At 41.5% G+C, this 27,718-nt stretch overlaps 1 protein-coding gene and 1 non-coding gene across 2 annotated transcripts in view; one reads left to right on the top strand and one right to left on the bottom strand.

Moving 5' to 3' along the window:
- The window catches only part of Sntb2 (syntrophin beta 2), a 69,994-nt gene extending 46,014 nt beyond the window's left edge, over positions 1 to 23,980 (top strand). Inside the window, exons 3-7 of the mRNA XM_051201465.1 lie at positions 4,387 to 4,597; positions 9,734 to 9,876; positions 15,327 to 15,523; positions 22,617 to 22,801; positions 23,509 to 23,980. Of these exons, the coding sequence (XP_051057422.1) occupies positions 4,387 to 4,597; positions 9,734 to 9,876; positions 15,327 to 15,523; positions 22,617 to 22,801; positions 23,509 to 23,601 (829 nt within the window). The 3' untranslated portion in view covers positions 23,602 to 23,980. The remainder of the gene's footprint in view (positions 1 to 4,386; positions 4,598 to 9,733; positions 9,877 to 15,326; positions 15,524 to 22,616; positions 22,802 to 23,508) is intronic.
- On the bottom strand, positions 22,352 to 22,454 carry LOC127234774 (U6 spliceosomal RNA). Its single transcript, XR_007835598.1, has one exon. It is a non-coding gene; the product is annotated as a U6 spliceosomal RNA (small nuclear RNA).
- Positions 23,981 to 27,718: the final 3,738 nt, after the last annotated feature.

Here is a 27,718-nt window from a genome sequence, read left to right as displayed (position 1 = left end):
ACTTCTTGCCCATTTCGTCATTCAAGCTCTCTTGTCCAAGTGTCTACTCCTGATTAATCAGGCTTGGTTTTACTTTATAGCAGATTTATTTTCATTCTTCCAGCTATTAATAATTAGGGTCTAATATCAGGATTTTTAGAAGCTATTCTGTGTTAATAGGCTACTCAGTGGCTAAGGACTCCATGACCTATCTGAGAGACTGTCTCAGGACTATATACCGTGTAAAGGGTATTTTTGGTTTTTTTCCCCCATTAAGTAATTGTTTTGTGCCTAAAGAAGGATGAACTGATTTCTATCTTTAGTGCTAAGTAGGTCAGTAGGAGGAGTGAAGGAAATTTCTTGTCTGGTTCTTGCCAGCAAATTTTAGTATGTGTTTAAAGAATGTTATGCTGTCCTTGGTCACAGAGCAATGGGGTGGAAATAAGTAAGTCCTTCTAGAAAATGGTCAGTGTAAAGACATATAGTCTGAACCAAGAATTGGCTTCTCCCAGACAGTTTGATGGGGATGATAATGGCTCTGACTCTTTTGCTAGGATAAGGTCATGGCAGTTACTGACCACTGAGTATGGAGAATTCTGTTTGTTTGTTTGTTAATAACAGTTTCATGGTGTAACTTAGACTGTCCTAGAATTTATTATATTGCCCAGGCTGGCCTCAAATTTCTTGCAATTTTGCCTTAACTACCTGAGCACAGGAGCCATGATGCTCAGCTAGATGCATTTTGTTTGGATTTTGTTTGTTTGGCCTTTTTGGTTTTGGCTTTGCTTGTCTTTGCAGTGTTAGGAATTGAACTTTAGGTTCAAATTCTCAACTGAGGCATGTTCCCACTTCCTGTTCTTATCTTTTGAGATATAACTCAGTAAGTAGCCAAGACTACAGTCCCCCCTGCCTCTTTGTAGTGCATACTTTAGTCTCACTTTCAGAAATAACCTTGCCACCAATTCCCTACCCACTTAGGAATTATGTGGCTGCAATTTTGCTTTTCCCACTCATTTTAGTTAGGGTTTCTATTACTGTGATGAAAAACTATGGTCAAAAGCAACTTGGGAGGAAAGGGTTTATGTCATCTTAGAACTCTCAAGCCATACTCTATCACTGAGGTGAATCAGGGCAATTCAAGGCAGAAACTGCTGCAGATGCCATGGAGGAATCTGCACTCCTGGCCTGCTCCCTATGCTTGCTGAGCCAGCTTTATTACAAAACCCAGGACCACCTGCCTGAGATGTGGCAGTGCCCACAGTGGGCTGGACTCTCCCACATCAATTATCAATCAAAAAGTGCCCCATAGACTTGCCTGTTTTCTCAGTTGAGGTTACCCTTTAGTAGATGACCCTAGCTTGTGTCAATATGTCAAAACCAACTCAGAGTCACTTTCCTAAGCCCAATGGCTGTTTGCTAGCTTCCCAAATTTTGTTGTAGTGAGCTCTCTGAGCTTATAGGATTATTCTTTATTTTTTTTTAAATTAATTTATTATGTGAGTTCAAGCATGCCACAGTGTATGTATAGAAGTCAGAGGACAACTTACAGAAGTCTTTTCTCTCTTTCCACCATGTAGGATCTTCAGATCAAAGTCAGGCCATTAGGCTTGGTAACAAATGTACTACTCACTAAGCCATCTCACTAGCCCTAGAATTAGCTTTTTAAAAAGCCTTCTTAAGCCTGGCAGTGGTAGCACATACCTTTAATCCCAGCGGTTGGGAAACAGAGGCAGATGGATCTCTGTAAGTCTGAGGCAAGCCAGGTCTACAGATTACAGAGTACCAGGACAGCCAGTGCTGTTACACAGAGAAGCCATCTTGGAAAACCAAAAAAAGAAAAGTCTTCTTAGGGGAGGTACCAGGTTTATAAATGATCTCCCCTCATAGAAATAATTTGGTAAGTGTGCCCAGAAGTATAAAGGTTTCCATTGCAGTCCTACTTTGCCTTTACTACCACAGAAGTCTTGTGTGTGTGTGTGTGTGTGTGTGTGTGTGTGTGTGTGTGTGTGTGTGTGTATTTATTTTTGGGTCTTGTTTCATTTTTCAAGACAAGGTTTCTCTGTAGCCCTGGCTGTCTTGGAACTCACAGATACCTGCCTGTCTCTATCTCTCAGAATACTGGGATTAATGTAAAGGCATGTACCACTACCGCCTAGCCAAAAGTGTCTTTTAAGGCATGGTCTTCTTAATAGCCAGGACCAACTATCCTTTATGACATCTTTTGGAACCTATAATTAACTGTGTTTTATCAACTGTTCATTTTCTGTTTTCCCTGTTAGACTGTAGGCCCAATTAGGGTAGAAACTGGATTTTTTTTTCCCCCTTTTGGTCTGTGTTTCTGCAGTACTAGCACATTATCTGTCATTTAGCAGGGGCTCAATTGATGTGTGTCTGAGGAAGTATAGATTGGGGGCTTAAGGGGTGGCTCAGTGTTAGAGAGTGATTGCTGTTCCCCCAGAGGACCCAAGTTCAATTCCCAGCGCACACCTGTGACTCTAGTTCTAAGGCATCTGATGACCTCTTCTGGCATCTGTGGGTACCAACATGTTACCATAAATACAAACAAATAAATAAAATAAATCTTAGAAGAAACTATAGATTAAGCAGAATTTGAGAATAAACACTTGCCATATAAAAAAACAAAGTATTTGGAGCTGGCATGGCATTCCATCCAGACCTGTCATCCCAGCACTTAGGATTGTCATGAATTTGAGGCCAATCAGCAGCATAATGAGACCTTCTCTCAAAATAGTAAGAAAGTAGGTAGGCTGCCTATCACCAAGCCTGACAACCTCTGTTTGATCCCTGGGACTCACATGGTAGAAGGAGAAAAATGTTTACCACAAGTTATCCTCTGACCTCTACACTCAACACTGTGGCACATGTATCCAAATGCACACACATACACACACACACACACACACAAACACACACACACACACACACACACACACACACTAATTGAACAACAGCCCCCCCTCCAAAAACTCAATACAAGATGAAAAAGTAAAAACAAAAATCAGTAAAAGTAGACTAGCAAGATGACTGAGCTTGTAAACGTACTTGCTGCACAACTCTGATGACCTGAGTTTGACCTGATCTCACTGCAGAACTAGAAGAGTAGGGTGGGGATGCCTAATGCATGACTGCTAATAATGCTAGAGGCCAACCTTGGAACTGCTGATCTAAAGTTAGCTTTAGCCAAGTATAATAGTAATAGTAGTACAGCAGCAGCACATGTCTTTAATCGCAGCACTCAAGAGGCAGGAGCAAGTGCACCTCTGGGAGCTTGGGGCCCACTGAGTCCATACAGTGAGTTCCAGACCAGCCAGGACTACATAGTGAGGCTTGGTCTCAAATACGTAAATAAACAAAATTCCAAATTTTCATAAAGAATAATATTCACAAAGAAAAGAAATATCCTGCTAATATCTCTTTATTTCAAATAACATTCATTTCAGTTCATTACTTTTTATGGCTTATATCAGAATTACCTAATTTTAAAAGATTATGTGTTTTTGTGTGTGTCTGTTCACATAAGTATAGGTGACCACAGAGGCTATTCTCTACCTGAGGTTATAAGCAGTTTATGTTATTATTGTTATTCGAACCACCTAATTTGAATGCTGAGATTCAAACCTGGGTCCACTGGAAAAGGAAGCAGCAAGTCCCCGTAACCACTGAGCCATCTCTCCAGCTCCTAATTATCTTAAAAATATTAAAATTTGTTTTTGTTTTTGTTTTTCAAGTCAGGGTTTCTCTGTGTAACAGCCCTGGCTGTCCTGGCACTCACTCTATAGACCAGTCTGGCCTTGAACTCACAGAGTTCACCTACCTTTGCCTCCTGAGTGCTTGGATTCGTGTGCCACCCGCCTGGTTTGTTATTTGTTTTGTTTTGGTTTTTTATTTGTTTGTAATTTTTAAAATATAAAATTCTCTTAGCTTTGTGTGGTAAAATTCACCTGTAATCCCAGTACTTGAGAGGTGAAGACCAGAGGAATGTGAGTTCAGGGTTATCCTCAGCTACATAGCAAGTGTGATGCCTGCCTAGAGTACATGGTATACATATGACACAAAATATATGTGTATGTGCATGTGCGTGCACGTGTGCTCATGTATGGGTGTTGGTGTTCCTGCCTGCAATGGACAGGTACTGGTTCTGTTTCTTTGACATGGAAATTAAGGCAAAGTGAAGTGTCCCACTAGTGACTATCCCATAGGCACAGTACAACAAATCCAGCCATTATTATTGTCCCATGTATTTGTGGTTTCTCTGGGATTGGACTCTGAGGAATTAAAGTATTTTTACTTGAAAAATCACAATTTTAGACTAGATTTAGTATGTTAACTCTGGTGGTGTGATGACTTGGAGCCTATGTCATTTTTCTCTTTTCTCTCTCCATACAGATTGATAGAGCTACATTCTCCTGATAGCAGGAACACCTTGATCCTACGCTGCAAAGATACAGCCACAGCACACTCCTGGTTCGTAGCTATCCACACCAACATAATGGCTCTCCTCCCACAGGTATTGGCTGAACTCAATGCCATGCTTGGTGCAACCAGTACAGCAGGAGGCAGCAAGGAAGTCAAGCATATTGCCTGGCTGGCAGAACAGGTAGGTGGGAGGCAGAGCAAGAATTTACTCATCCCTACTAAGAGTTAGAATGCTTCCCTTAAGGCATATATCTAGAGTATTATATCTATACCTACCTGTATAACCTCTCTCTCTCTGTCTCTGTCTCTCTCTGTCTCTGTCTCTCTCTCTTTCCTGTTAAGAGTAGGTTTTCCCTGCCGGTCTGGTCCCTCAGCCAGCCGCACCAGCCCCAAATAACACACAGACACGCTGTATTAGCTATAAAGCTGTTAGCCTGTACTAGCATTTCTTACTGGCTAGCTCTGTCTTAAATATTAACCCATTTCTGTTAATCTAAATGTTTCCACATGGTCTTGGCTTACGGGAGAGAGGGCCCGGCATTCTGCTCTCTTTGTCCTCCATGTTGAATCTCTTCCTAACTCTCATTTGAATCCTCCTCCTCTCCTAGTCCCGCCTATCTTGCTTTCCTATTGGCCAACAGTGTTATATTCATTAACCAGTACGATAAACATATTTACAGAATGACATCCAATGGTCCCATGTTGGGTGCCATTTTGTTAAGAGTTGGTGTACACACACACACACACACACACACACACACACACACACACACACACACACAGCCTGCCTGGTCCCAGAGCCACACCAGCCCCAAATAACACACAGAGACACTGAATTAGATACAAAGCTGTTGGCCAGTTACTAGTTTCTTATCGGCTAGCTCTGTTTTAAATATTAGCCCATTTCTATTAATCTAAGTATTCCCATGTGGTGTTATCTTACTGGAGAGAGGGCCTGGAGTTCTATTCTACCCTGTTGGTCCTACATCTTAAAACTCCTCCCTATTTCTTCTTCTCTCCACTTAGTCTCCTAGTCCCGCCTATCTTGCTTTCCTATTGGCCAACAGTGCTTTATTCATTAACTAATAAGAGAAACATATTTACAGAATGACATCTCCCATCACTTTCCTGGTCTCCCATCCAGTGTGTGTGTGTGTGTGTGTGTGTGTGTGTGTGTGTGTGTGAGAGAGAGAGAGAGAGAGAGAGAGAGAGAGAGAGAGAGAGAGTCTCACTCACCATGTAGACAAGGTTGGCCTGCCTCCTTTTCGCCAATGCTCCACCAAGCCTGTCTACAGATACATCTGTAGATTATGTATCACCCAGTTCCTGGATATCCACATAGCAACCCTTCTGTTTGTCTTTTATTTCTCCTCCCTAACTTCTTTTCTACATTCTAGCTACTGGTATTCTAATCATCACCTCCAGCAGCAGAATTAATCTTCGTGGTATTATCATCACAATATAACTAAAAGGAGGTTCCTGTTACCATCTCTCTAGACAGCATGGGGTGCTTTTTGTGATTTAGGACAAGTGTCAAGAGACTGGAGAGATGTCTCAGTGGCTAAGAGTGTTTTCTGTGCAATTATGAAAATCAGAGTTTAGATACCAGTACCTACATAACAAACTGTGTTGTACAAGTGCCTATATCACCTGTTCCAAAATAATCCAACACATTTTCCAAGCTTCTATGCAACACACACACACACACACACACACACACACACATATTTAAAAGGGTGTCTGGGTCAGTGAACTTTGTGTATTAATAACACATAGCAACATACTTTGATTCTGCTATAATAACAAGCAAGAAGTCTCAGACTTCATGAGAATAAATGAACATAACTATGTTTTAGTAAAATTTTAGAAAAACAGGTTGAAGGGTAGATTTGACCCAGAGGTCATAGGTTTGCCATTTTTTGTAGACTTTTGGTAGTGTTCCCAGGGGCAACAGTCTCTAGTCTATGTTCCTGAACTAGAAGTGTTTAAAATATACAAAATATAGAGTTGGAGATTTAACTCCATGGTAGCACACTGGTCTGATACAAACAAAGTCCTAGGCCTAATCCCTAATACCAGAGGAAGAAAACAAAATATTTTACAAACCATTAAACAAGATTCTATTTAAATATGAAATATTTAAATTAAAATATGAAAAGAAAAGAACCACAAAAGCCTAAGTGGATGCTCAATACTGGGGTGGGGGTGTTGGTAGAGCTGAAGAGCTCAAGTTCTTTTAGATCCCAGGTTCAGCACGATAGGGAAAAGGGTCACACATAATATCAAATTGCATCCCTCATTGTCAGTTGGGACAGTTAGTTCCAGGACATCAAGGGCTACACAGAGAAACCCTATCTCAAAAAAAAAAAAAAAAAAAAAAAAAAAAAAAAAAAAAAAAAAGGATCAGGGTGTTGGTGGCACACACCTTTAATCCTAGCACTCAGGAGGCAGAGGCAGGGGGATCTCTGTGAGTTTGAGGCCAGGCTGATCTACAGAGCTAGTCCCAGGACAGCCTCCAAAGCAATACAGAGAAACCCTGTCTCAAAAAACAAACAAAAAAACCTAAAAATGGCAAAGAAAATTCTTATTCTATTACTTACTGTCCCTATCACCCTAATTTATGTCTTTTTCCCTAGTAAATCTTTAGATATTTTCTTAATGCAAATGAAAGAAATATAAATATATAGTCTCCTTTTCCTCTTACAAAAATGTGTGAAGTATGTGTATGGTGGGGGTGGGGTGGAGGGGCCTGCACGTACCACAGAGAACATGTGGAGGTTAGAGGATAAAGGACAACTAAAGGACAACTTTTGCGGAGTCAGGGTTGATTTTTGTTTTTTGGTTGGTTTTTTGTTTTGTTTGTTTGTTTAAAGATTTGTTATGTAAACAGTGTTTTACATGCTGGCCAGAAGAGGACACCAGATCTCATTACAGATGGTTATGAGCCATCATGTGGTTGCTGGGAATTGAACTCAGGATCTCTAGAAGAGCAGCTAATACCCTTAACCACTGAACCATTTATCCAACCCCCTGTTTGTTTTGAGACAGGGTTTCTCTATGTAACAGCCTGTGCTGTTAGGTCCTGTCTCAAAACAACTTAAGGGCTCAGAGCTGTGAATGTAACTCAGTTGGTAGATTATTTGTTTAGCATGCATAAAGCCCTGAATTCTATCCCCAGAACTGTATAAAGCAGGCATACCTGTAAACCCGTACTCTTGAGGTATAAACAGGAAGATTAGGAAGCTTGGCTGCTTAGGAAGTTGTGGATGCTAGGAACTGAACAACATCCACTGCCCCTCTCTCTGGCCCTAAGAATCAACACTTTTAACAAATCATAAATTAAACAAAATTTTGTCATCCCACCTCACTCTCTAGAAATTGGACATTACTTATTCTTGAGGCAAGGGTTCCTTGAACTCTCATGTGGCCAGGAATGACCTTTAACAGCTGATCTAACCCTCCTGCTTTCACCTCTCAAGTGCTGACTGAGCTTATACACATGCACCACACTATGCCTGATAACTGATACTCTTCTACCAGATTGCAGCTAGCAGAGATGAATCTTAGAACATTAGGGAACATTGGTCCTCTCATAGGTTAGATTTCATTTCCCATTCCTGGAATCAGCCTATACCTTTGTCTAAGAGAAAAGAGATCCAGAGGTGTGTGGTAGCACATACCTTTAATCCCAGTACTAAGGCAGAGAGATAGGCAGGCAGATCTCTGTGAGTTCAAAGCCAACCAGGGTGAGTGAGACACTGTCTCAAAAGAATCTGAGACCCTGAGTTAAATGTTCTTAGTATACACTGGGCACGGTGGTGTACTCCTTTGATCCTGCCACTTTGGTGGCTGAGGCATGTGGATCTCTATAAATGAGAGGCCAGTTTGGTCTACATAGAGAGACTCTATGTTTTTTTTTACAACACAGAACCAAATAGCTTAGGCCTCTTGCAGATTCCAAGTGTGAATTTAAAATGTTCTGTCACATCCAAATCACCTTCAGAAGTGTTTTGGGTTTTTGTTTGTTTTAATGTGTTTGGATGTTTTGCCTACTTGTATATCCTTACCACATGAAAGACTGGTGCCAACAAAGGTCAGAAGAGGGTGGTTTGGATCCACTGGAACTGAGTTACAAGATGGTTGTGAGTTGCTATAGTCAAACTCAGGACCTCTGGAAGAGCGGCCAGTGCTCTTAACCACTGAGCCATCTCTTCAGCCCCCTTCAGAGGTCTCAAAGAAAAGAAATAAAAAGTGATTACGAAGACAGCTATTGAAGAGACAAATGACTCACCAACTTTGAGTTCTCCTGGAGGCAGTCAGGGATGACTTGGAGGGCAGGGATAAAATACAGTGTCCTTCAGCAGTCTTATTGTGGAGGACAGGGGCTTTGACGTGACAGGGCTTTTCTTGAACATAGTCTTTTCCATTTTGACCCTGGATCCTTGACATATGAATAAGTAGTAGCAGGTGTTTGTTTTCCTAGATTTTTAAACTTTCTAGATAACTGAGCTTTATGAGATAAAAATATGTATATTTGAAGCCAAAACATGTACTTCCTAAATAAAATGAAGAATCCTTGCATCTGTGTTTTCCAAAATAACAGTGTGGCACTGGGGACCAGTGCCTACATTGCCTACAGTGAGGCCCCTGTTTAAATCAGAGTATAAGAAAGACAAATTGCATCTGATCAACATTTTTTATAGTTATTATTGTGTGTGCATTTGTTGGGTGTATGTGTGTGTCTGTGTCTGTATCTGTGTGTGCATGAGTACAGGCTTGTGCATTCCCCTGTGCAGGCATGGAGGGGTTAGAAGAAAATTTTGGGGAGTCAGTTTTTTTTCCATCCACTGTGAACTCCAGAGATCAAACTCAGGTTGTTAGGCTTATATGGTAAGTATTCAAGACAGGTTTTCTCTCCATAGCCTTGGAGACTGTCCTGGAATTTGCTCGGTAGATGGGCTGGCCTAGAACTCACAGAGATCCATCTGCCTCTGCTTCCCAAGTGCTGGGATTAAAGGCCTGTGCCATCACAGCCCTGCTGATGCTGTTTTTAAGAAATGGGATAAAATTGTAATGTCACTAGATAATGCCTGTGACTTGTTAGCTTTTCAAATACACCCCCCACTTCACGCTTCCCAGTAGGGAATACCCACCTGTGGAAGTAACCTTGTGGGGATGATTGTGTATCTCAAGTCCACTAGGGTGGGAGAGCAAAACAAAGACTCCTTCTCCCCCCAGTGTTAGACCAGTGCTCACACAAAGCTCATTATTATCATATCACAGTTAGCTCTGATTCTGGATCTCACCATTGTAACAGGCAAAACTAGATGGTGGAAGACAGCAATGGAGGCCTGTTCTTATGGCTGTGACCGAGAAGGATTTGCTGCTTTATGATTGTATGCCATGGACAAGAGATGCCTGGGCATCGCCATGTCATAGCTACCCTCTTGTTGCCACAAGGTAAGATGAAAGGGGGGAAATGCTCTTAAATCTGCTGTAAAGTGATTTATACTACCTTTGGTACCTAAAATAGCATTTAAGAAGCTAACATAGAGAAAAGTATCTCTCCCCCCCCCCCACTTATCATTTTGTAGCTCCTAACTCTTACAGAATAAATTGCTTCAGTCACTTGTGGTTTTGTGTGTGTGTGTGTGTGTGTGTGTGTGTTGTTTAAATTATTGAGGGAGTGGCTGTTCCTTTTAAAACTTGCTTGGTCATGAAGATAATAGGGGTTTGGAGTGGTTTGGTTTTTCTTTATTATTGACTGTGACTAGAAAACCACTGAAATTGTAGCAGCCTTTTGAGTAGGTGATGAAATCATTTAAACCAGACTGTGGTGCAGTGGATAAAGCATTCAACTTAGCCAAAATGTCTTTCAGTGCTCTTTGCTACTAAAGAGCACATAGCAATAAGCACAGTTTTGTCCTGAAGCCACCGAATGTTCCCTGTGTCACAGATATGTGCAGTTGGGTGGGATTGAGAAATATAAACGGGCTGTCTTTTTGTTGTTGTTGTTGTTGTTTTGTTTTGTTTTTGTTTTTCGAGACAGGTTTCTCCGTAGCTTTAGAGGTTGTCCTGAAACTCACTCACAGAAGCTGGCCTTGAACTCACAGAGATCCACCTGGCTCTGCCTCCCTAGTACTGGGATTAAAGGCATGGCCATCACCACCCACCAAACTTAGGCTGTCTTAAGAGATAATAACTACAACTAGAAGCACCTTCAGATCCAGCTTTACTTGGATTCTAAAGGTGTTGGTATATCTGGAAAGCCCCACAAGACTGCTTTTAGAAATTATTCAAAGGCAATAAACCAGAATCCTTGAGAAGTCACAGTGCTCTCTCCTGAGCCGAAGCTGCCTCTTGGTGATGTTTTATTTTAACTGCCATTTGCCTTGATGGAAGGAAGGAGTGGGAGATAATCTAGTGGTTTCATTAAACAAGGGAGCTGCTCAGAAGAGTAGTTGATAATGAAAGACAGAAGCTCTGGAACCAGTGCTGTGCCCCATAGAGAACTCAGTATAGTGAGAGAACGCTGGGTAGCGAGAGGACGCTGGGTAAAGAGAGGACGCTGGGTAGCGAGAGGACGCTGGATAGAGAGAGGATGCTGGATAGAGAGAGGACGCTGGATAGTGAGAGAACGCTGGGTAGAGAATGCTGGATAGAGAGAACGCTAGATAGAGAACGCTGGATAGAGAGAGGACGCTGGATAGAGAGAACGCTGGGTAGAGAGAGCACGCTGGGTAGAGAGAGGACGCTGGATAGAGAGAGGATGCTGGATAGAGAGAGGACGCTGGATAGTGAGAGAACGCTGGGTAGAGAATGCTGGATAGAGAGAACGCTAGATAGAGAACGCTGGATAGAGAGAGAACGCTGGGTAGAGAGAGGACGCTGGGTAGAGAGAGAACGCTGGATAGAGAGAGAACACTGGATAGAGAGAGAATGCTGGGTAGAGAGAGAAACCTGGATAGAGAGAGAATGCTGGATAGAGTGTTGCATAGAGAACATTGGATAGAGAACGCTGGATGTTTCCTGTTTTGAACAACAGCAGCAACAAAAAGTTTGCTTTTGTGACAGCGTTTCACTCACTATGTAGGCCTAGCTAGTCTAAAACTTAATATCTAATCTGGTAGCCATGAACCCAGAGAGATCCACCTACCTCTACCTTCCAAGAACTAGATGTAAAGGTATGTTCCTCCATGTGCAGCTTGGTATCATTGTTTTCATGAAAATAAAATTTAAAATTGTCATACAGGGAGCTGGAGAGATGGCTCAGAAGTCAAGAGAACTGCCTGCTCTTCCAGAGGTCCTGAGTTCAATTCCCAGCAACCACATGGTGGCTCACAACAATCTATAATGAGATCTGGTGCCCTCTTCTGGCCTGCAGGCAGACATGGAGGCACAATGTTGTATACATAATAAATAAATAAATTTAAAAAGTCTGTCACTTTCATTTAAATTGAAGGTTAAAGATTATATTTCTTTAAAAAAATAAAATTAAAAGCTGTCATACAGCTTTCCTGAGTTTCTTTCAATTACAGAACAGAGTTAAAGTATCTCCTGAACTTGAGAACTAGGGAGGTGTGCTCTCCTTAATTCTTTCTTTACAAGAAGCACCTCGTAAAAGACACAGTTCTAAGTGTCAGTTTCCATGCCCTCACTCAAGTAAAGCTACCTTGACATCAAAAAAGTTTGATGTCATCTAAGAACGTCCCACTATGCTGTCACTTACTCTGTCTCACTTGTACTGAGAACCAGACAGGAACCCTACAAAAACAAGGGTGTTTCCACAGTTACGGTTGGACCAATTAGGTTGTGTTTCAAAGATTTAGAGCACTAAATAAACCTTCATTCCATAATGCTGAAATTTACAGTCACTTCATAAACAAGCAATTTCTATTCATTGGATGTCACTCATCAAAGGACTTTAGTAGTAAAGAAAATGGGGCAGTTGTGTATGTAAAGAGTAGGTCTACCCAGAGCCATCTTAGTTAGCTGTGGCAGCAAAAACAAATACAAAGTCAAACATGGTGGCACATACTTATAATCCTGGCACTTGAGAGGTGGAGGCAGTAAAACCAGGAGTTCAGGATTGGTCTGGGCTACTTGAGACCCTGTGTGAAAAAGGAAGAAAAGAAAATGTGTCACATGAGAAAAGGGAGTAAGAGTTAGTGTTTGTGCTTCAAATAGCATCAAGAAAACGAAGCCAAGAGTAGCTGCCTAAGAAGCCCTGCAAAAAAAAAAAAAAAAAAAAAAAGTATAGATGTAATCCCAATCCTGGGGAGGCAGAGGCAGGTACACAGGTGGATCCCTGGAGCTCTCTACCTGCCAGCCTAGTGGAATCAGTGAGCTCCAGGTTCAAGTGAATACACAGGGAAAAAGATAGTAGAAACATACAGAAAAAGAAAAGAAAGATCTTGATTTCTTGATTGTCCACAAAACTAAGTAATCCCTGATAAATTAAGAATTAATTATGGACGGGCAGTAGTGGCGCACGCCTTTAATTCCAGCACTTGGGAGGAAGAAATAGGTGGATCTCTGTGAATTCAAGGTCAGCCTGGTCTACAGAGTGAGTTCCAGGACAGGTCTGTTACACAAAGAAACCCTGTCTTACTACCCCCCACCCTCCAAAAAAGAAAAAGAATTGATTAATGCTTTAAACTTCAAGATCAAGTAATATTGTTAGATTTGTGTAAAGTAACAGCTACAGTTTATGTTGGATTATGTACACATTTAGTTTTTTGTTGTTAATGTTTTTTAGGGGGTGTTTGTTTGTGGTTGCTCGAGACAGGGTTTCTCTGTAGTTTTGGAGCCTGTCTTGGAACTAGTAGACTAGGCTGGCTTTGAACTCATAGCGATCCACCTGTCCCTGCCTCCCGAGTGCTGGGATTAAAGATGTGCAACACTATGCCTGACTTACACTTAGATTCTTAGAAATCAAACTTTATGCATGCATGTGTTCAAGTGAGCGTGTGTGCGTGTGCGTGTGTGTATGTGTGTTTTCTATCAATACATGACAATTTTGGCAATGAGGATTAAGTAATGCCTGGAGGTGTTGAAGGGAATTTTTATTTTTGGTCTTTCTTAAGATCAATGCTAGGTATACAACACAAGCAAAAAGACTTGATGTCCTAGGTGCTGTGGATCTTGCAGTATTTTCCTATAATATAAGACTTCTCTTTGACTGGGAGAGACAGAACCCAAGGATAACGTGACTTGCTGAACCATGTGGACAACTGAATGGTACTGAGCATGTGGGACTAATATGGCCCAGACTACTACGCTCAACTTTTCATGAGCTTATTTGGCACCCCCCCAGCAAAAGTTGGGGGCAACTTGGTAGTGTTTCCTAACCAGTGGCTGCTCCCCAAGTCCAGCAGCTGGTTTGAATTGGATCCCCTCTGCCAAACATTTCAAAATCAAATCTAGGAAAGAAATATCCTCCTAGACATGGGATTAGCAATCAAATAGAATAATGCAGTTACTTTCCTCCATACTCCATCTTACTTGGATCATATGTAGAGTAATTTTAAAACTTAACTCTTTCTGAGCTAGCTCATGTGAGTGCCACAGTAATCAGTTGAGTAACACAGTTCTCAGGTAACTCCATAGGGCAAGTCTGTAAGTTCAAAGGTATCTCATAGTAATTCTGTGTAATCATAAAATGTTACTTGTGGTTTTCATGTGCTAACAGTTGCCCTGGGGTAAGTTAAAGTGCTGATATTTTACATGTTTCAGGGCAACTGGCAACCTGTCACATGCACAGAACGCATCTGTATCAGTAGCCATTGTGTTCCCTAAATGGCCTTTGGGGGCAAGGAGTTTAAAATGCCTTTATTGAAGTAGTAAAAACTCAGGTTGTGGGTAGAAAGATTGTTCCTTGGATGATGAGTGCTTGTTTCAAGCATGAATTCTGGTTCCAGTGCCTAGGTAGAAAGCCAGGCATCCCACACATGTGTCTGTTCCCCAGTGCTGTGGGAACTGAGACAGGAGGATTGCTAGACTTTCTGGCCATCAGGCTCACTCCAGACTCAGTAAGAGACCCTGTCTCAAGAAAAGTATTGGTGCTAATTATTGCCCTGATAAAATTCTGGTTTTCAAGAAAAATTATAATTCTGAATTATGTTTGGGTGCTGCATATAAGTAGAACCATGTGCAAGTTGGAATTTTGACTTACTCTTTTAACATAAAATTCTCTAAGTTCTATGTAGTAGATGATCATAGGACTTTATTTTCTAGTCCACTGAGTGGAATATGCCATGGTTGAATTTTTGTTCAGTATTTTGCTTCATTTTAAGAGAAGGTCATGTCTGTACCCCAGGCTGTTTTAAAACTTAAAATTCTCCTGCCTCAACTGCTTAAGTGTTGGGATTATAGGCATGCACCATTACATTTGGATGAGTTTTCTTTTTTCCTTCCTTCCTTCCTCTCTCCTTTCCTCCCTCCCTCCTCTCTCTCTCTCTTCCTTTTTCTTGTTCTTTGGGCTTTGTTTTTCTGTATATGGATGTTTTGCCTGCATGTATGTCCATGCACCATGTGTGAACCTGGTGCCTGTGAAGACAGGAGAGGGTATTGGAGATGGTTGTGAATTGCCATATATCAAACCCAGGTCCTTTGAAAGAGCAGCAAATGCTTTTAATCTGAGTCATCTTTCCAGCCCCTGGCAGAATTTTCTGTATCTCTTTTCTGTTGGTAGAGTGTAAGTAGTACCCTGCTTCCTGTGACACCAAGGATTATTTTGTGAGATTAAAGAATAGTATCTACTTAAATACCACAATCTGGTTTTGAAATGCATTCATCTGAAAACTGCTGAAGGTTTTTTTTTATAAATTTCTGTTTATCAACAAATTCCTGGCATTTTCTTCCAGTAATGCAGTAATTACTTTAGCGCTCTGTTCTATTTGTGGCCCTAGGTTGGTTCATTCGGGTTCTGGATGTCGGTCACCCTCCCTTGGATCTGACCTTACATTTGCTACAAGGACGGGCTCTCGGCAGGGCATTGAGATGCATCTCTTCAGGGTTGAAACACACCGGGATTTGTCGACCTGGACCAGAATACTTGTTCAGGGTTGTCATGCTGCTGCTGAGCTGGTCAAGGAACTCTCGCTAGGTAGAGTTACTTCTGTTTGTTTGTTTGTTTGTTTGTTTGTTTGTGGCAGGGTCTCACACAGCCTATCCTTGCCTGCAACTCAGTCTGTAGCAAGGATGAGAGGATAACCTTGGACTCCTGATCCTCCTGCTCTGTTTGCCCAGTGCTGGAGTTACAGGTGTGCATATACTGTCATTCCAGGCCCTGGCCCTGGATTTCTAACAGCAATCATAGTGTTTTCCAGGATTTATTTTTATTGATGTGTGTAGGCATATGTTTGTGTGTATGTGCCATGTGTGTGCAGGTGCCCCTGGAGACCAAAAAAAGGGCAGCTGAAGAGACAGGATTTGCTTTTGTGGGTGGTAGGAACCAAACTGGAGTAAGTCCTTTAGAAAATTGAGGTATGTGCCTCTAAAAGCTGAGCCATCTGGGCTGGAGAGATGTCTCAGTGGTTAAGAGCACTGGCTGCTCTTCCAGAGGACTTGGGTTCAGTCCCCAGCACCTACATGGCAGCTTAGAACTGTCTGTAACTCCAGTTCCAGGGGATCTGATACTTTCACACTGGTGCACATAAAATAAAGTTAAATAAATTGAAAAAAAATAATAAAAGCTGAACTATCTCACCTGCCTTCTAACATTAACTAAGTGAAACTGTTCGGCGTTAAAGTAAAAACCACTTTTTTTGTGTGTGGTCCATAAACTGTTAAAATATGGCATCTGAAGTGTTTATGGTGGAAAGAAATCTGGTATTTGTCTCACTGGCAAAGCTTTACCATGCTTGCCACATGGCATTATGCACCCTACTACTTTTTTAGTGTTCATCATTTTAATCTACATTTAATAGTAAAGGAACCCAGGCAGTTAAAAATTAGATGCGCTGACTATAGTTAAGATTTGGCATCTAAGGTATGACTAGACACCTTAAATTCAAGCATCTGGCAATACTGTAGCTACATGTTTGGAATAGGAGTTTCTCTTCAAAGGTTTGATAATATCCTGTTCAAAAAATGCTTAGTACTTCTAGGAGCTGATTGCCATGTTTCTGCTGTGGAAGCTCCCTCTAGTGGCTAGTCTCTGCTGGTGGTTGTGTTCCACTGCGGCAGTGCGCCCTGGTGGCTAGTCCCTATGAACTTGGTGCTGTTGCATGTGCACTCTGTGAGCATACAGGTATTTCAGTTTGCCTTTCAGTTTCACAAAAACTAGGGTTGATGTGCCTGGGATTTGGGTTGCAGCACTTATACGGAACCAGCGATTTATGCTTCTCTCCTTCTCTATTCCCTCCTTCTCTATTCCAATGACTCATACTCGTGGCTGGGTTAAACGCTGGAAGGATGTACAATATCAATCCCCTTCATTCATTAAATCAGCAGATATTTGCTGTGTACTTTAGTGTTTACCAAGAGCTAAGCTTTGTGAGAGATAAAAGTAAATAAGACTTATTTCCTATCCCTGACCAAGAGCTGTGAGAAGAGTGCAGTGTCCTATTACCTCTGCAATTAGCTTGTTGGTTAGCCTTGATAGGATGGATTTTCTTACTCTATTAAGCAGGAATTCTACCCCAGCTTTTTTCTGGCATAGTTCTAGGGACCTTCTCCCTCCAAAGTTGCCCTGCAATTCTCAAAAGAGCCTGGGTCAGTGTCTGTCCATCCATCTGTTCATCTGTCTGTCCCTTCCTCCCCAGAACCCATGTCTACCTCTAAATACAGCTATGCTGGCTCATGTATGTAGTTCCAGACCCAGAAAGGTAAAGAAGAATCCCTGGGACTCAGTGGCTAGACCAACAAGATAACCTTTCTAAAAATTAAGACAGATAGCAACCAGGGAGGAACAATTCCCAAGGTTTGTCCTCTGTCATCTACATATGTGTACTTGTGCATGTACCCACACATACATGTAAAGGTACAGAATAGGTAACATGGTTACATTCATTTCAGTATAACAATGATTGACCCCTTAGTGAATAAATCTCTTCTCCTCCTGGCTTTACTAAAGATGTTAATATTAGGGGCTTCTTAAGAAGTTACCTTTAAGGTGGGCAGTGGTGGCACACCCTTTAGTCTGAGGCAGATCTCTGAGTTTGAGGCCAGTCTGGTCTACAGAGCAAGTTCCAAGACATCCAGGGCTATTACACAGAAAAAAAAGAAAAAAAGTTACTTTTAAAAGGCTTTTCTATTCAGTAATTCCCCATATGATGTGAAAAAGCCAATGTCCCTTCGTGAGTTTAAGACACAGTAACCAGATCAATGGAAAGAAAACTAGCTTTGTGCAGATGGTGAGTGTCATGGACCTAAAGAGTGTCAGGGAGAGGAATGGTGATAATACCTGCTGGCATGGATTATACTGAAGTTAACAGTGTCCACCAAGACTACATTAAATGTTTAAATTTCATTACAGCATTTTATTATTTTATATGTGAGTGTTTTGCCTACGTGTGAGTATGTGAACTACATGTGTGCAATGCCCATAGAAGCCAGAATTGGGTATTGGATCAACTGGAACTGGAGTCACAGACAGTTGTGAACTGCCAAGTGGATGTTGGGATCAAAACAAGAACAGCCAGTGCTCTTAACTGCTGAGTCACCTCCCCAAATACTCATCATAACATTTTCATACATGCATATCATTATGCTTTATTCATATTCATCCCCCATTACACTCATTTGTTCCCATACTCTTCCTCTTCTCTCTCCCAAATAATCCCTGTCTTAGTGTTTCTATTGCTGTGGTAGAACATGATCCAAAGCATTTCACTCACAGTTCTATGGAACAGTTCATCATTGAAATCAGTGGGCAGGAACCTGGATGGAGCAGGAGTTGATGCAGAGGCCAAGGAGAGATGTTGCTTACTGGCTTGCTCAACTTACTCTCTTGTAGAACCCAGGATCACCAACCCAGAGATGGCACCACCCACAATGGGCTGGGCCCTCCCCCATCAATTACTAAGAAAGTGCCCTGCAGGCTTGCTTAGCCTTGATTTTATAAAGACATTCTCTCAATTAAGGATCTTTCCTCACTGAATACTTGTGTCAAGCCTGGCCCTGCAATGTCTTTTTCTTTCAATTTAAACTAAAATGTTTTTCATTTTGTTTTTTGAGATATATTGTTCTAAAGTCAGGCTGATCTCAAACTTCCTATGTATCCAGGATGGTAGTGTACTCCTGATCCTTCTCCCTCAGCTTCCTAAGCACCAGGATTATAGGCATGTACCACCACACCCTCTTAAACCAAATACTAGAAATACATGAAGAGGTATGTGTCTGCTGGAGCCTAAGAGCCTAAAGGACAAAGGGTTTCTTTTCCAATCACAGTTCTTTTTTTTTTTTTTTTTTTTTTTTTTTTTTGGAGACAGGGTTTCTCTGGCTACCCTGCCTACCATTTGTTTCGTAGATCTGGCTGGCATCAGACTCAGAGATCTGCCTGCCTCTACCTCCTAAGTGCTGGGATTAAAGGCATGCACCACTAACACCCAGCTGACAGTGTTGCTCTTGAAGACAGAATGTTTGCCTACTATGCATAAGGACCTGGGCTTAATCCCCAGCATCACATAGGCCAGATATGATGGTGTATTACTGTAATTCCAGCATGTTCTAGTTTCCTGTCTGTGGCTTTAATAAAATAAAACACTGTGACCAAAAGCTACAAAGCTACTTTGGGGAAGAAAGAACTTATTTGCCTTATAATTCCATGTCACAATCCATCACTGAGAGAAGTCAGGACAGGAACTCGAGGCGAAAACTATAGAAGTTTGCTGGCTTGCTCCTAGGTCATACTCAGCCTAAATCCTCCCACATCAATCATTAATCATGTTCTTCACAGACATGGTCACAGGCCAGCCTGATCTGGGCAGTCCCTTGATTAAGATTCCCACAGATGATACTAGACTGTGTCAAATTAGAAGCTGAAATTATAGAGGACACAGCATTTGAGAGGTAGACATGGGAGAATCTGAAGTCCAAGGTCATTCTCGGCTATACAGACTAGCCTGAGCTACACAAAGACTGGCTCTAGAGTAAAATAAAATAAGGGGCTGGAGAGATGGCTCAGTGTTTAAGAGCACTGGCTGCTCTTTCAGAAGTCATAAGTTTGATTTCCAGTATGCACAAGGAGTCTTACAACTATCTGTAATCCCAGTCCCAAGGGATCCAATGACACTTTCTGGGCACCAGGCTTATACATGGTATACAGACATAAATGCAGACAAAGCAGTTATCCACATAAAATAAAAACAAATGAAACAAAATATAAAATAATATAGGGCTAGTGTGTGATGGCTCAGTGTGTGTGAGAATCCCTGATAGCCTGAATGCAATAACGATATCCACTTGATAGAGTAAGGGAACCAACTCCAAACTTGTCCTGTGACTTGCACATGCCCACTGTAGCTCAAGTGTGTGTGTGTGTGTGTGTGTGTGTGTGTGTGTGTGTGATACCACAAAACACATGCTCAGTATCTAGAGCTAAACATATTCAGTATGATCTTCCCTGCTCCACCATAAACAAGATTCTTTTTTTCAGCCAGGCTGTAGTGGCTCAGCCTATCTGGAGACAAAGGTAGTTAGATCCCTGAGTTCAAGGCCAGCCTGGTCTACAAATAAGTTCCAGGACAGCCAGTGCTTCACAGAGAAATCCTATCTTGGGGCAGGTGGCTGGGGTGGGGGGATTCTGTTTTTCAAAGTACCTCTTCTTACATTTGCTTTGCTTTCCTTCCCTCTTGAGGCAACACAGTTCCAAATAGAACATGTGAGAAATCTCAGGGCCTTGGAATGTAGCTCAGTGCTTGCCTGCCATGTGAGAGGAATTTCACACGAGCCCATAGTTGGATTGATGACTTTCCTTTCCTGGCTGTGACTATCTGACCTTCACACACTGCCAGTTACTCCACTGCCTGCTTGGCACCTTCTCCAGCCATCTTTGAATTTTTCTCCCCCTTTAAACTCCATCTCTTCACTGCACACTGGCTTTAGAGATGTTAGGACAGTGATCTGGGTGCTTTGTCAGGGCAAGCTGTCACCCGCACGTCTCCCTCAGCTGCTCATTTAGAGAGAGTAGAGTGCATGGACTACTGCAGGAAGCTGATGCACCCATGCTTACTCTTTACCCACTAGGTCCCTCCTCTGCCTCTGAGGATAACTACGAGTTAGTTGTTCAAAGCTCACTTCAAATAGTGCAGAGAAGGCTACTACCAATATTTATCTGTTTTTCTTTTTGCCAGTTTCCCAAACATACAGCTACATTAACTAGTAGGAGTTTTTGCATTTCCAGTGAGAGAATATGTTGGTTATATGTGATGACCTGCTTCAAGAGCCTTTCTTGTTAAAATGGAAAAGCAATAGCTCTGCCATAATCTCCAGGCATCACTCTGTAGCCCAGGCTAGACTCAGATTGCTGATTCTGCAGTCTCAGCTATTTAACTAAGTGCTGAGATTGTAGGCATGTGTCCCCATGCCCAGCTATCAGAGTTTCTGTGTTTTTGTCAATTCTGATGTATCTTAGTTTGGTTGAGCTTTAATTTTTTTTTTAAATTACATTAGCCTGTGAGAGTACATGCATGTGTTGTATATAGAAGTCAGAGGACAATTTGTGAGTCTGTCATCTCCCACCAAATGGATCTGGGGATGGGACAGGCTTGCTGGCAAGCACCATTTACCTGCTGAGTCATCTTGCAGCCCACCTTTGTTTTGGAGGGTGGGACTGGCAGTATTTGTTTTCTGTTCTCTGGCACTAGGGATTAAACCTAAGACCTCATTTATCTCCTTCCCAGATACCAACCAGAGCATGTTATAACTCTGAAGGACATCTTTCTGCCTTTGCCCTTCCTTCTTGCCCACTTGAACACTTCTCTCCACATCTCCCTGTCTGTTTAGTTTGATCTTTTTTGGTTGGTTGGTTGGTTGGTTGGTTGGTTGGCTGGCTGGCTGGCTGGCTGGTTTTTCAAGACAGGGCTTCTCTGGGGAACAGTTCTGGCTGTCTTAGAACTCACTTTGTAGATGTCTCTGGCCTGGAACTCAGAGATCCACCTGCTTCTATCTTCAGAGTGCGGTATTAAAGGCATGCACCACCACCATCTAGCTAGTTTTATCTTTTCTTTAGGGCCTATCTGAATTCCCATCCTAGAAACCTTTTCTTGACTTCAGCCTTAGCTTAGTTTCAAGTGTAATTGTGTGTTATACAGTGTACACAATTGTACCTTGTACAATTAGTGATTTGTAAAGTCTGAGAGCAGAGGATTCCCTTTTATCTTCCCCTCACTACACAAAGTTTACATACAGTTGAACTGAGTCAGACAGAGGTCAAGAAGAGTTAGACTATATCCTATCTCATCTCAATCAAGATGCTGGCTTGAGCAAAAGTAGTTTTAGGGGGCAGGAGACTGGACCCAGTAGTTCAGAGCATGTACTGCTCTTGCAAAGGACCCATTTTCAATTCCCAGTACCCATGACAGATAACTCATAATCAACTGCAACTCAAGCTCCAAGGGGACTTAGATCTCTTTGGACCCTTGCATTCACATGCCACACAACCACACAGATATATACACATATAGTTAAATTATACTTAATTCCAGATGTGGTGGCAGCATATGCCTTTAATCCTGCTTTCCAAAGGTAGAAGCAAGTAGATCTTTATGAGTTCGAGGTCAGCCTGGTCTACATATCAAGTTCCAGGCTATCCAGGGCTATATAAGGAAGATCTGTCTCAAAAAGAAAGAAAACTCAGCCTGGCTTTAGCCCACATTTATAGTTCTAACACTCAAGATACACAAGCAGGAAGATAAGGAGGGGTACATAATTACAGACCAGACTGGGGTACATTGAACCTGTCTCCAAATAAAAATAATAGGCCTCTTTAAAAAATACGTACTGCTTCATGAATTTGCATGTCATCCTTGCACAGTGTCATGCTAATCTTCCCTGTATCATTCCAATTTTAGTATTTGTACTGTCAAACTGTAGAATAATAAATCTTTTAAAATTTTATTTTAGGATATTTTATGTAGCTTGGGCCTCAAATTCTCAAGAAAAGATTGTTTTTCATGTTTGAAACCAGAAGACTTCTTTTCTACTTGATAACTAAAATAGGATTTTTATTATATGACTTTTCTTGTCTTCAATAGGCTGTACCTTAAGTGGCCAAGAGGTAAGATTCACCATCCACTATGACCATGGGTTCACTATCTCCAGAGACAATGGAGGCTCGAGCAGCATATTGTACCGTTATCCTTTTGAACGGCTGAAGATGTCTGCTGATGATGGAATCAGAAATCTCTATCTAGATTTTGGTGGTCCTGAGGGAGAACTGGTGAGAATGTTTTTGAAAACCATGAACTGTCTGTTGGATGGCACCCTGCATGACATGAGTCTGTCTTAGTTGTCTCTGTCTTTCACATTGCTTCTGTTCGTTCATTTGCTTGCTTGCTTGCTTTCCTTTATGTTGCTGGATGTTGCTGGGGACTGAGCTACATCTCCAACCCTCTCTCTGCTTCTCAATTCCTATGGCCTAACATTTGGCATTCCTTTAGAGAGTTAGTACATTGTTCATTTGTTTTCAGGATGGCACTGGGGCTGGATTCATTTTCTTTCTAGTTTGTTTGTTTTCAAGACAGGATTTCTCTGCATAGTTCTGGCTGTCCTGAAACTCAATCTCTAGACCTGACTGACCTCAAACTTGAAATCCACCTGCCTCTACCTCCTGAATGGCATGCAGCGCCACCACCTGGCACGGTTGATTTTTTGTTTGTTTTCCCCATATTAGAAAAACATTCTCTTTTTTTAAAGTTTTATGTGAGAACTGAAGAGAGAGTTATGTGTTTGCTCCACATGTATGAGTACCTGAATTCAATCCCCAAAAAAAATCTACATTAAAAAAGCTAGATGTAGCTGGGTGGTGGTGGCATACACCTTTAATCCCAGCACTCAAAGTGGGACATCATACCTAAATTTACTTAATGCCTTTGTTTATTGAAGTGTGTGTATATTATAGTAATAATTCATGTCCTTTCTCCACAGACTGTGGACCTGCATTCTTGTCCAAAGCCGATTGTATTTGTGTTGCACACATTCTTATCTGCCAAAGTTACTCGAATGGGACTGCTTGTATGAGCAGCAAGAGTCAAGAGAGAGCTTTGACTGTCACAAAAAGTATTTACACCTCAAAAACATGAAAATTTTAAAAAAGCAACAACAACAAGAAGCACAAAAAGAAACCCTTGCTCTCCTCCATCATAGTGCCTTCCCAAGGACCTGCAGATTGCTGCTGAACCAACAGGGTTTCAAGATGGGCTGACCTTACCCACACAACCTTGGTCAGAAATTCTAGAACTATAGTGAGCTCCAAATTGAAGTTGTGATTTATAGTCTTATTTTATAATGTGATCTCCAATTATGTTTATTTCCCATGATGAAAGCTAGCTCTTTCGGTTTCTCTTTGGATATAAACAAATAGCCAAAAGAAGTTCTCTTTTTCTTCCTGTAGGATTTGTTAGCCTTGTGTTTTTACTAGGATAACTGTCCTCCCCAGATGCTAGTGTGCAGCAACCCCTCCTGCAGGCATCCTACATAGGTGGATTGCGCGCAGTGTTACTCTCTTTACCTGTTCTTCCCCAGAGGGTTCTTTCATGCTCTCTGGCTCTCGCCGACCTCACCCTTCCCCATACCTCTGCCACTCTCTGGTTGCCTTTGCCTTCACTCCCCCTCTTTGTGGTTGGCCCACTGGAAAAGCAAGTTGGAAACCGCTGCTCTTAAAAGGGAGCTTTGCTTCCTTTAGTTTTTTTATTGAGTTTATATTTGGTAGGAGCCAGGGACGGTCTAAGGTTTATTTGGAAAGAAAGATCCTCATTTTAAGCTAAGCCATTTCTTATTGCTTACCAAATGTGCCTTTGGTGTCAGGGTCATTGGAGCTTTATGAGTGACTGTTTAGATGACTGGATCTCACTGCCATTCTAGGGATACCATAGCTTTAAGGAGTCATCCTGGAGGTTGGTTCTTTAGTGGCATCTTTCAGTAGTGACTTTGTGGATCATTTGTTAGTTTTGTAGCACAGATGCTATGTCAAGTGCACAGGGCACTGTGAGTCCAGGAAAGATCCTAGCATTGGACTTTTATGGCTCCAGAGTAGTAAGGATGAATTGCCTTCAGCTCACACTTTAACATTGGCTTCCCAACACACCCTGAGTGGGCAAGGGATAAGACAGACCATGACAGTCATCTGCTTTTGTTCAGTATGGCCAAGTGTCATCATGACTGCATCAGGGTGCTTTCTGGTTTTGTGGCCTGGAAAATCATACTCAGCTTGCTTTTCCTGGTTTGGAAGGAAATAGATGTATGTAGAAACATTTGAAATAGTCTTTCTACATAAAATGTCCAGATTAGCACAGTCCCTAAATCTGAAAAAAAAAAAAAAAAAAAAAAAGAAACATTGACTTTGAGTTTTCTATTCTGTCTGAAAAAAAAAAAAAAAATGTTTAGAAATAGCTCTCATTTTCTAGGTTTCTATCCACACAGGGTTATGAAGCTTCAAATGGGGTAGGAGGAGAAAAGGAAAGAAAACACAGCTGTTCATGCAGAACCTGAGCTGTGTAGTTTGGGTGCCTTGACTGTTGGCAGATACCCAAGTAGAGGTGGTGACCCCACTGCCCTCTGCTGTCTGTGCATCAGGCCTCCCTCTGCTCTCTGCAGTGAGACTAACAGTATACAAAGGCTAGGGAGGAATGCCCCTCCCACCTCACCTTCAAATAGGTATTGGAGCACCAAAACCAAATGATGTATTTTAAAGGTCCAGCCAAGATCAGAAAGCAGAACTACATTACAACAGATAACCTCAGGCGGAGTGCTTGAGTGCTCTTGTTACGAGGAGATATGGATGACTCATGGTTCAGTAGTAGAGTTGAAGTCTTCCATACTGGTGTGAAAGGACTTTTTGCCATTGATCCCTTAGCAGAGCTGTAAGCAGTGTGATGACTAGGGACAGGTAAGGTGTGCATCTGTTTTGTCTAAGGACTATGGCCTATGGGGTTTTTAATACTGACATTTGGGTCATGATGTAAAATGAAGGCCTATGGGTAATTTCTTTGTCATTAACAGCCCGAGAGCAAGGGCCGGAAGCTGCTTGTTTGAGAAGCACTCAGTCAACTAAATGTGTCAATTTTTCAAACCACAAGTGAAATGCTTTTTGTGAGTGTGGGATACCTTGACACGTACCTGTATTATTAATTTTGTACTCAAATGCCAAAAGATGGTAAAATATTTTCAAGTCATAACTAAAATTGGATATCTTTGATAATTCACCTCTTTTATAGAATCAGCTAAATTGTCTTTTTCTTTTGAAAATTGTTGAGGATGTTGTGGGATCCTGGGTTTGAGTGGAAAGGAAACTGCAGAGCACCCAGTTCAGATGGACTACTTTCTAGGTACCTTTGCATTCCATACCTGGATGGCCAGCCCTGGGCATGAGAAGTCTCCTGCCCCACAAGAAAGAGGACTAAAGGAAACTGATGTTATCAACAAGCTTTGCCTAGAAATTGGTATCAAATATTTTATATAAAGAAATGTTCATGTGGCCAGGCAGTGGTAGTGAACATCTTTAATCCCAGCACTTGGGAGGCACCACAGTCAGGTGGATCTCTGTGAGTTTGAGGCCAGCCAGAGAAACTGTCTCAAAAAACCAAGGAAGGAAGGAAAAAAGGAAGGGCTGGCTTCTGTATGCTGTATGCTGCATTTATTAGATAATTATGACTAAAGTCACAACTTGTAAAAGTTTTAGGTTAAATATCAGGACATGTATAGGCAATGAGAAATGTTATTTTAAATGTCATCTGCCTATTTTGAAGCCACATTTAGCACTTTTAGACTAGAGTAAGTCTGATAGTACCTGGTGGGGTTTTTTGATTTTTATTTTTCTCTGAATTCTCAGTTTGTTACTGGAAATTATTTGCATGGTAGGAGAGACTGGATTATTTATTTTTTTATATGTAGAGAATCTCTGCAGCCAAGAAAAAGCTAACATTGTCTTTTGTTTGGCTGAATAAATGCACTTAGCTGATAAACCAAAATTTATTCTTTCAAAATAAGAAATTATTATCACCAAAAATTATTAGGCTGTGTAATATCTGAACATGATTCTATTACCTCCCCCCCCCAAAAAAAAAGCTTTTACTATGAGTTATTCGGATGAACAGAATTGTGTGGAGAAAATTACTGATTTCTTAAAAGTTTTGTAAGAAACTCGAAGACTTCTTGTTTAGTTTAAATGCATGTGGATTTGTTTCCTATCCATCAAAGGATCTGCCCATGTGTTTTAATGTAAATCATCTTCCAAACTGCTATGCAACTTCTATCGGAAACCCCATCTGCTAAAAGAGTTCTGAAGAGTTCAGGGAAGAGACTCCAGCACTTTCTCTGTTCTTTTGTATCTTTGTTGGACACCTACCTTGATCATAATTTATTATTCTCACTGCTTCAAGCTGTTGGTTGTACAGTGTATTTAAACTATCCAAACAGTCTGCTTCCATCCCCAAGTGGCTGTCAGCAGTTCTAGGTGCCAAAATGAACTGGCTCCTTAGAAAGCTGGGCTTGGGACAGTGGTGGTGCACACCTTTACTCCTAGCACTCAGGAGGCAGAGGCAGAAGCAGACAGATCTCTGTAAGTTTGATGCCAATCTGGTTTGAAGAGCAAGTTCCAGGATGTTCAGGACTACAAAGAGAAGTAAAACAAGAACAAAAAGAAATCTGGGCTCAGTGGTGGCTTGCTGCTCAACCATGAGGACTGGGGTTTGGATTCCAGCACCCATGTCCAGTGGCCCAGGAAAGGAAGGTAGTAAACAAGCTCTTTATCTCTAATGAGAAATCAAAATGCAGGTCACTTAGTTCTTAAAAGCACATCGCTCTGGGTGGATTTTAATATGTAGTACATACTACATTTGATCCTGTTTCAAAAAAATTAAATAAATTTGAGGTTGCATAAACTTTAGTTGAGTTTTATAAAAGTCATGCTCATTCTTTCAAATGTTTCTGTCAGGCACACAGATCAGGTGGCATTATAGTCTACTGTGAGTTTAGGACACTTTCCATGACATTACAGTTGTTTTGTGGCTTTCCCTATGCTGAAGATGAAAGAAACTCTGCATTTTCCCATAGTTCCTTCTCCATGCCCTTATTTTAATTACTTAGTAATCTATAGTGACTTTTGGTTTTTTGAGACAGGGTTTCTCCATGTAACAGC

The sequence above is a fragment of the Phodopus roborovskii genome, unplaced genomic scaffold (genome assembly GCF_943737965.1).
Source record: "Phodopus roborovskii unplaced genomic scaffold, PHOROB, whole genome shotgun sequence".
NCBI classification, from domain to species: domain Eukaryota; kingdom Metazoa; phylum Chordata; class Mammalia; order Rodentia; family Cricetidae; genus Phodopus; species Phodopus roborovskii.
This window is presented reverse-complemented; position numbering and strand designations above follow the sequence as displayed.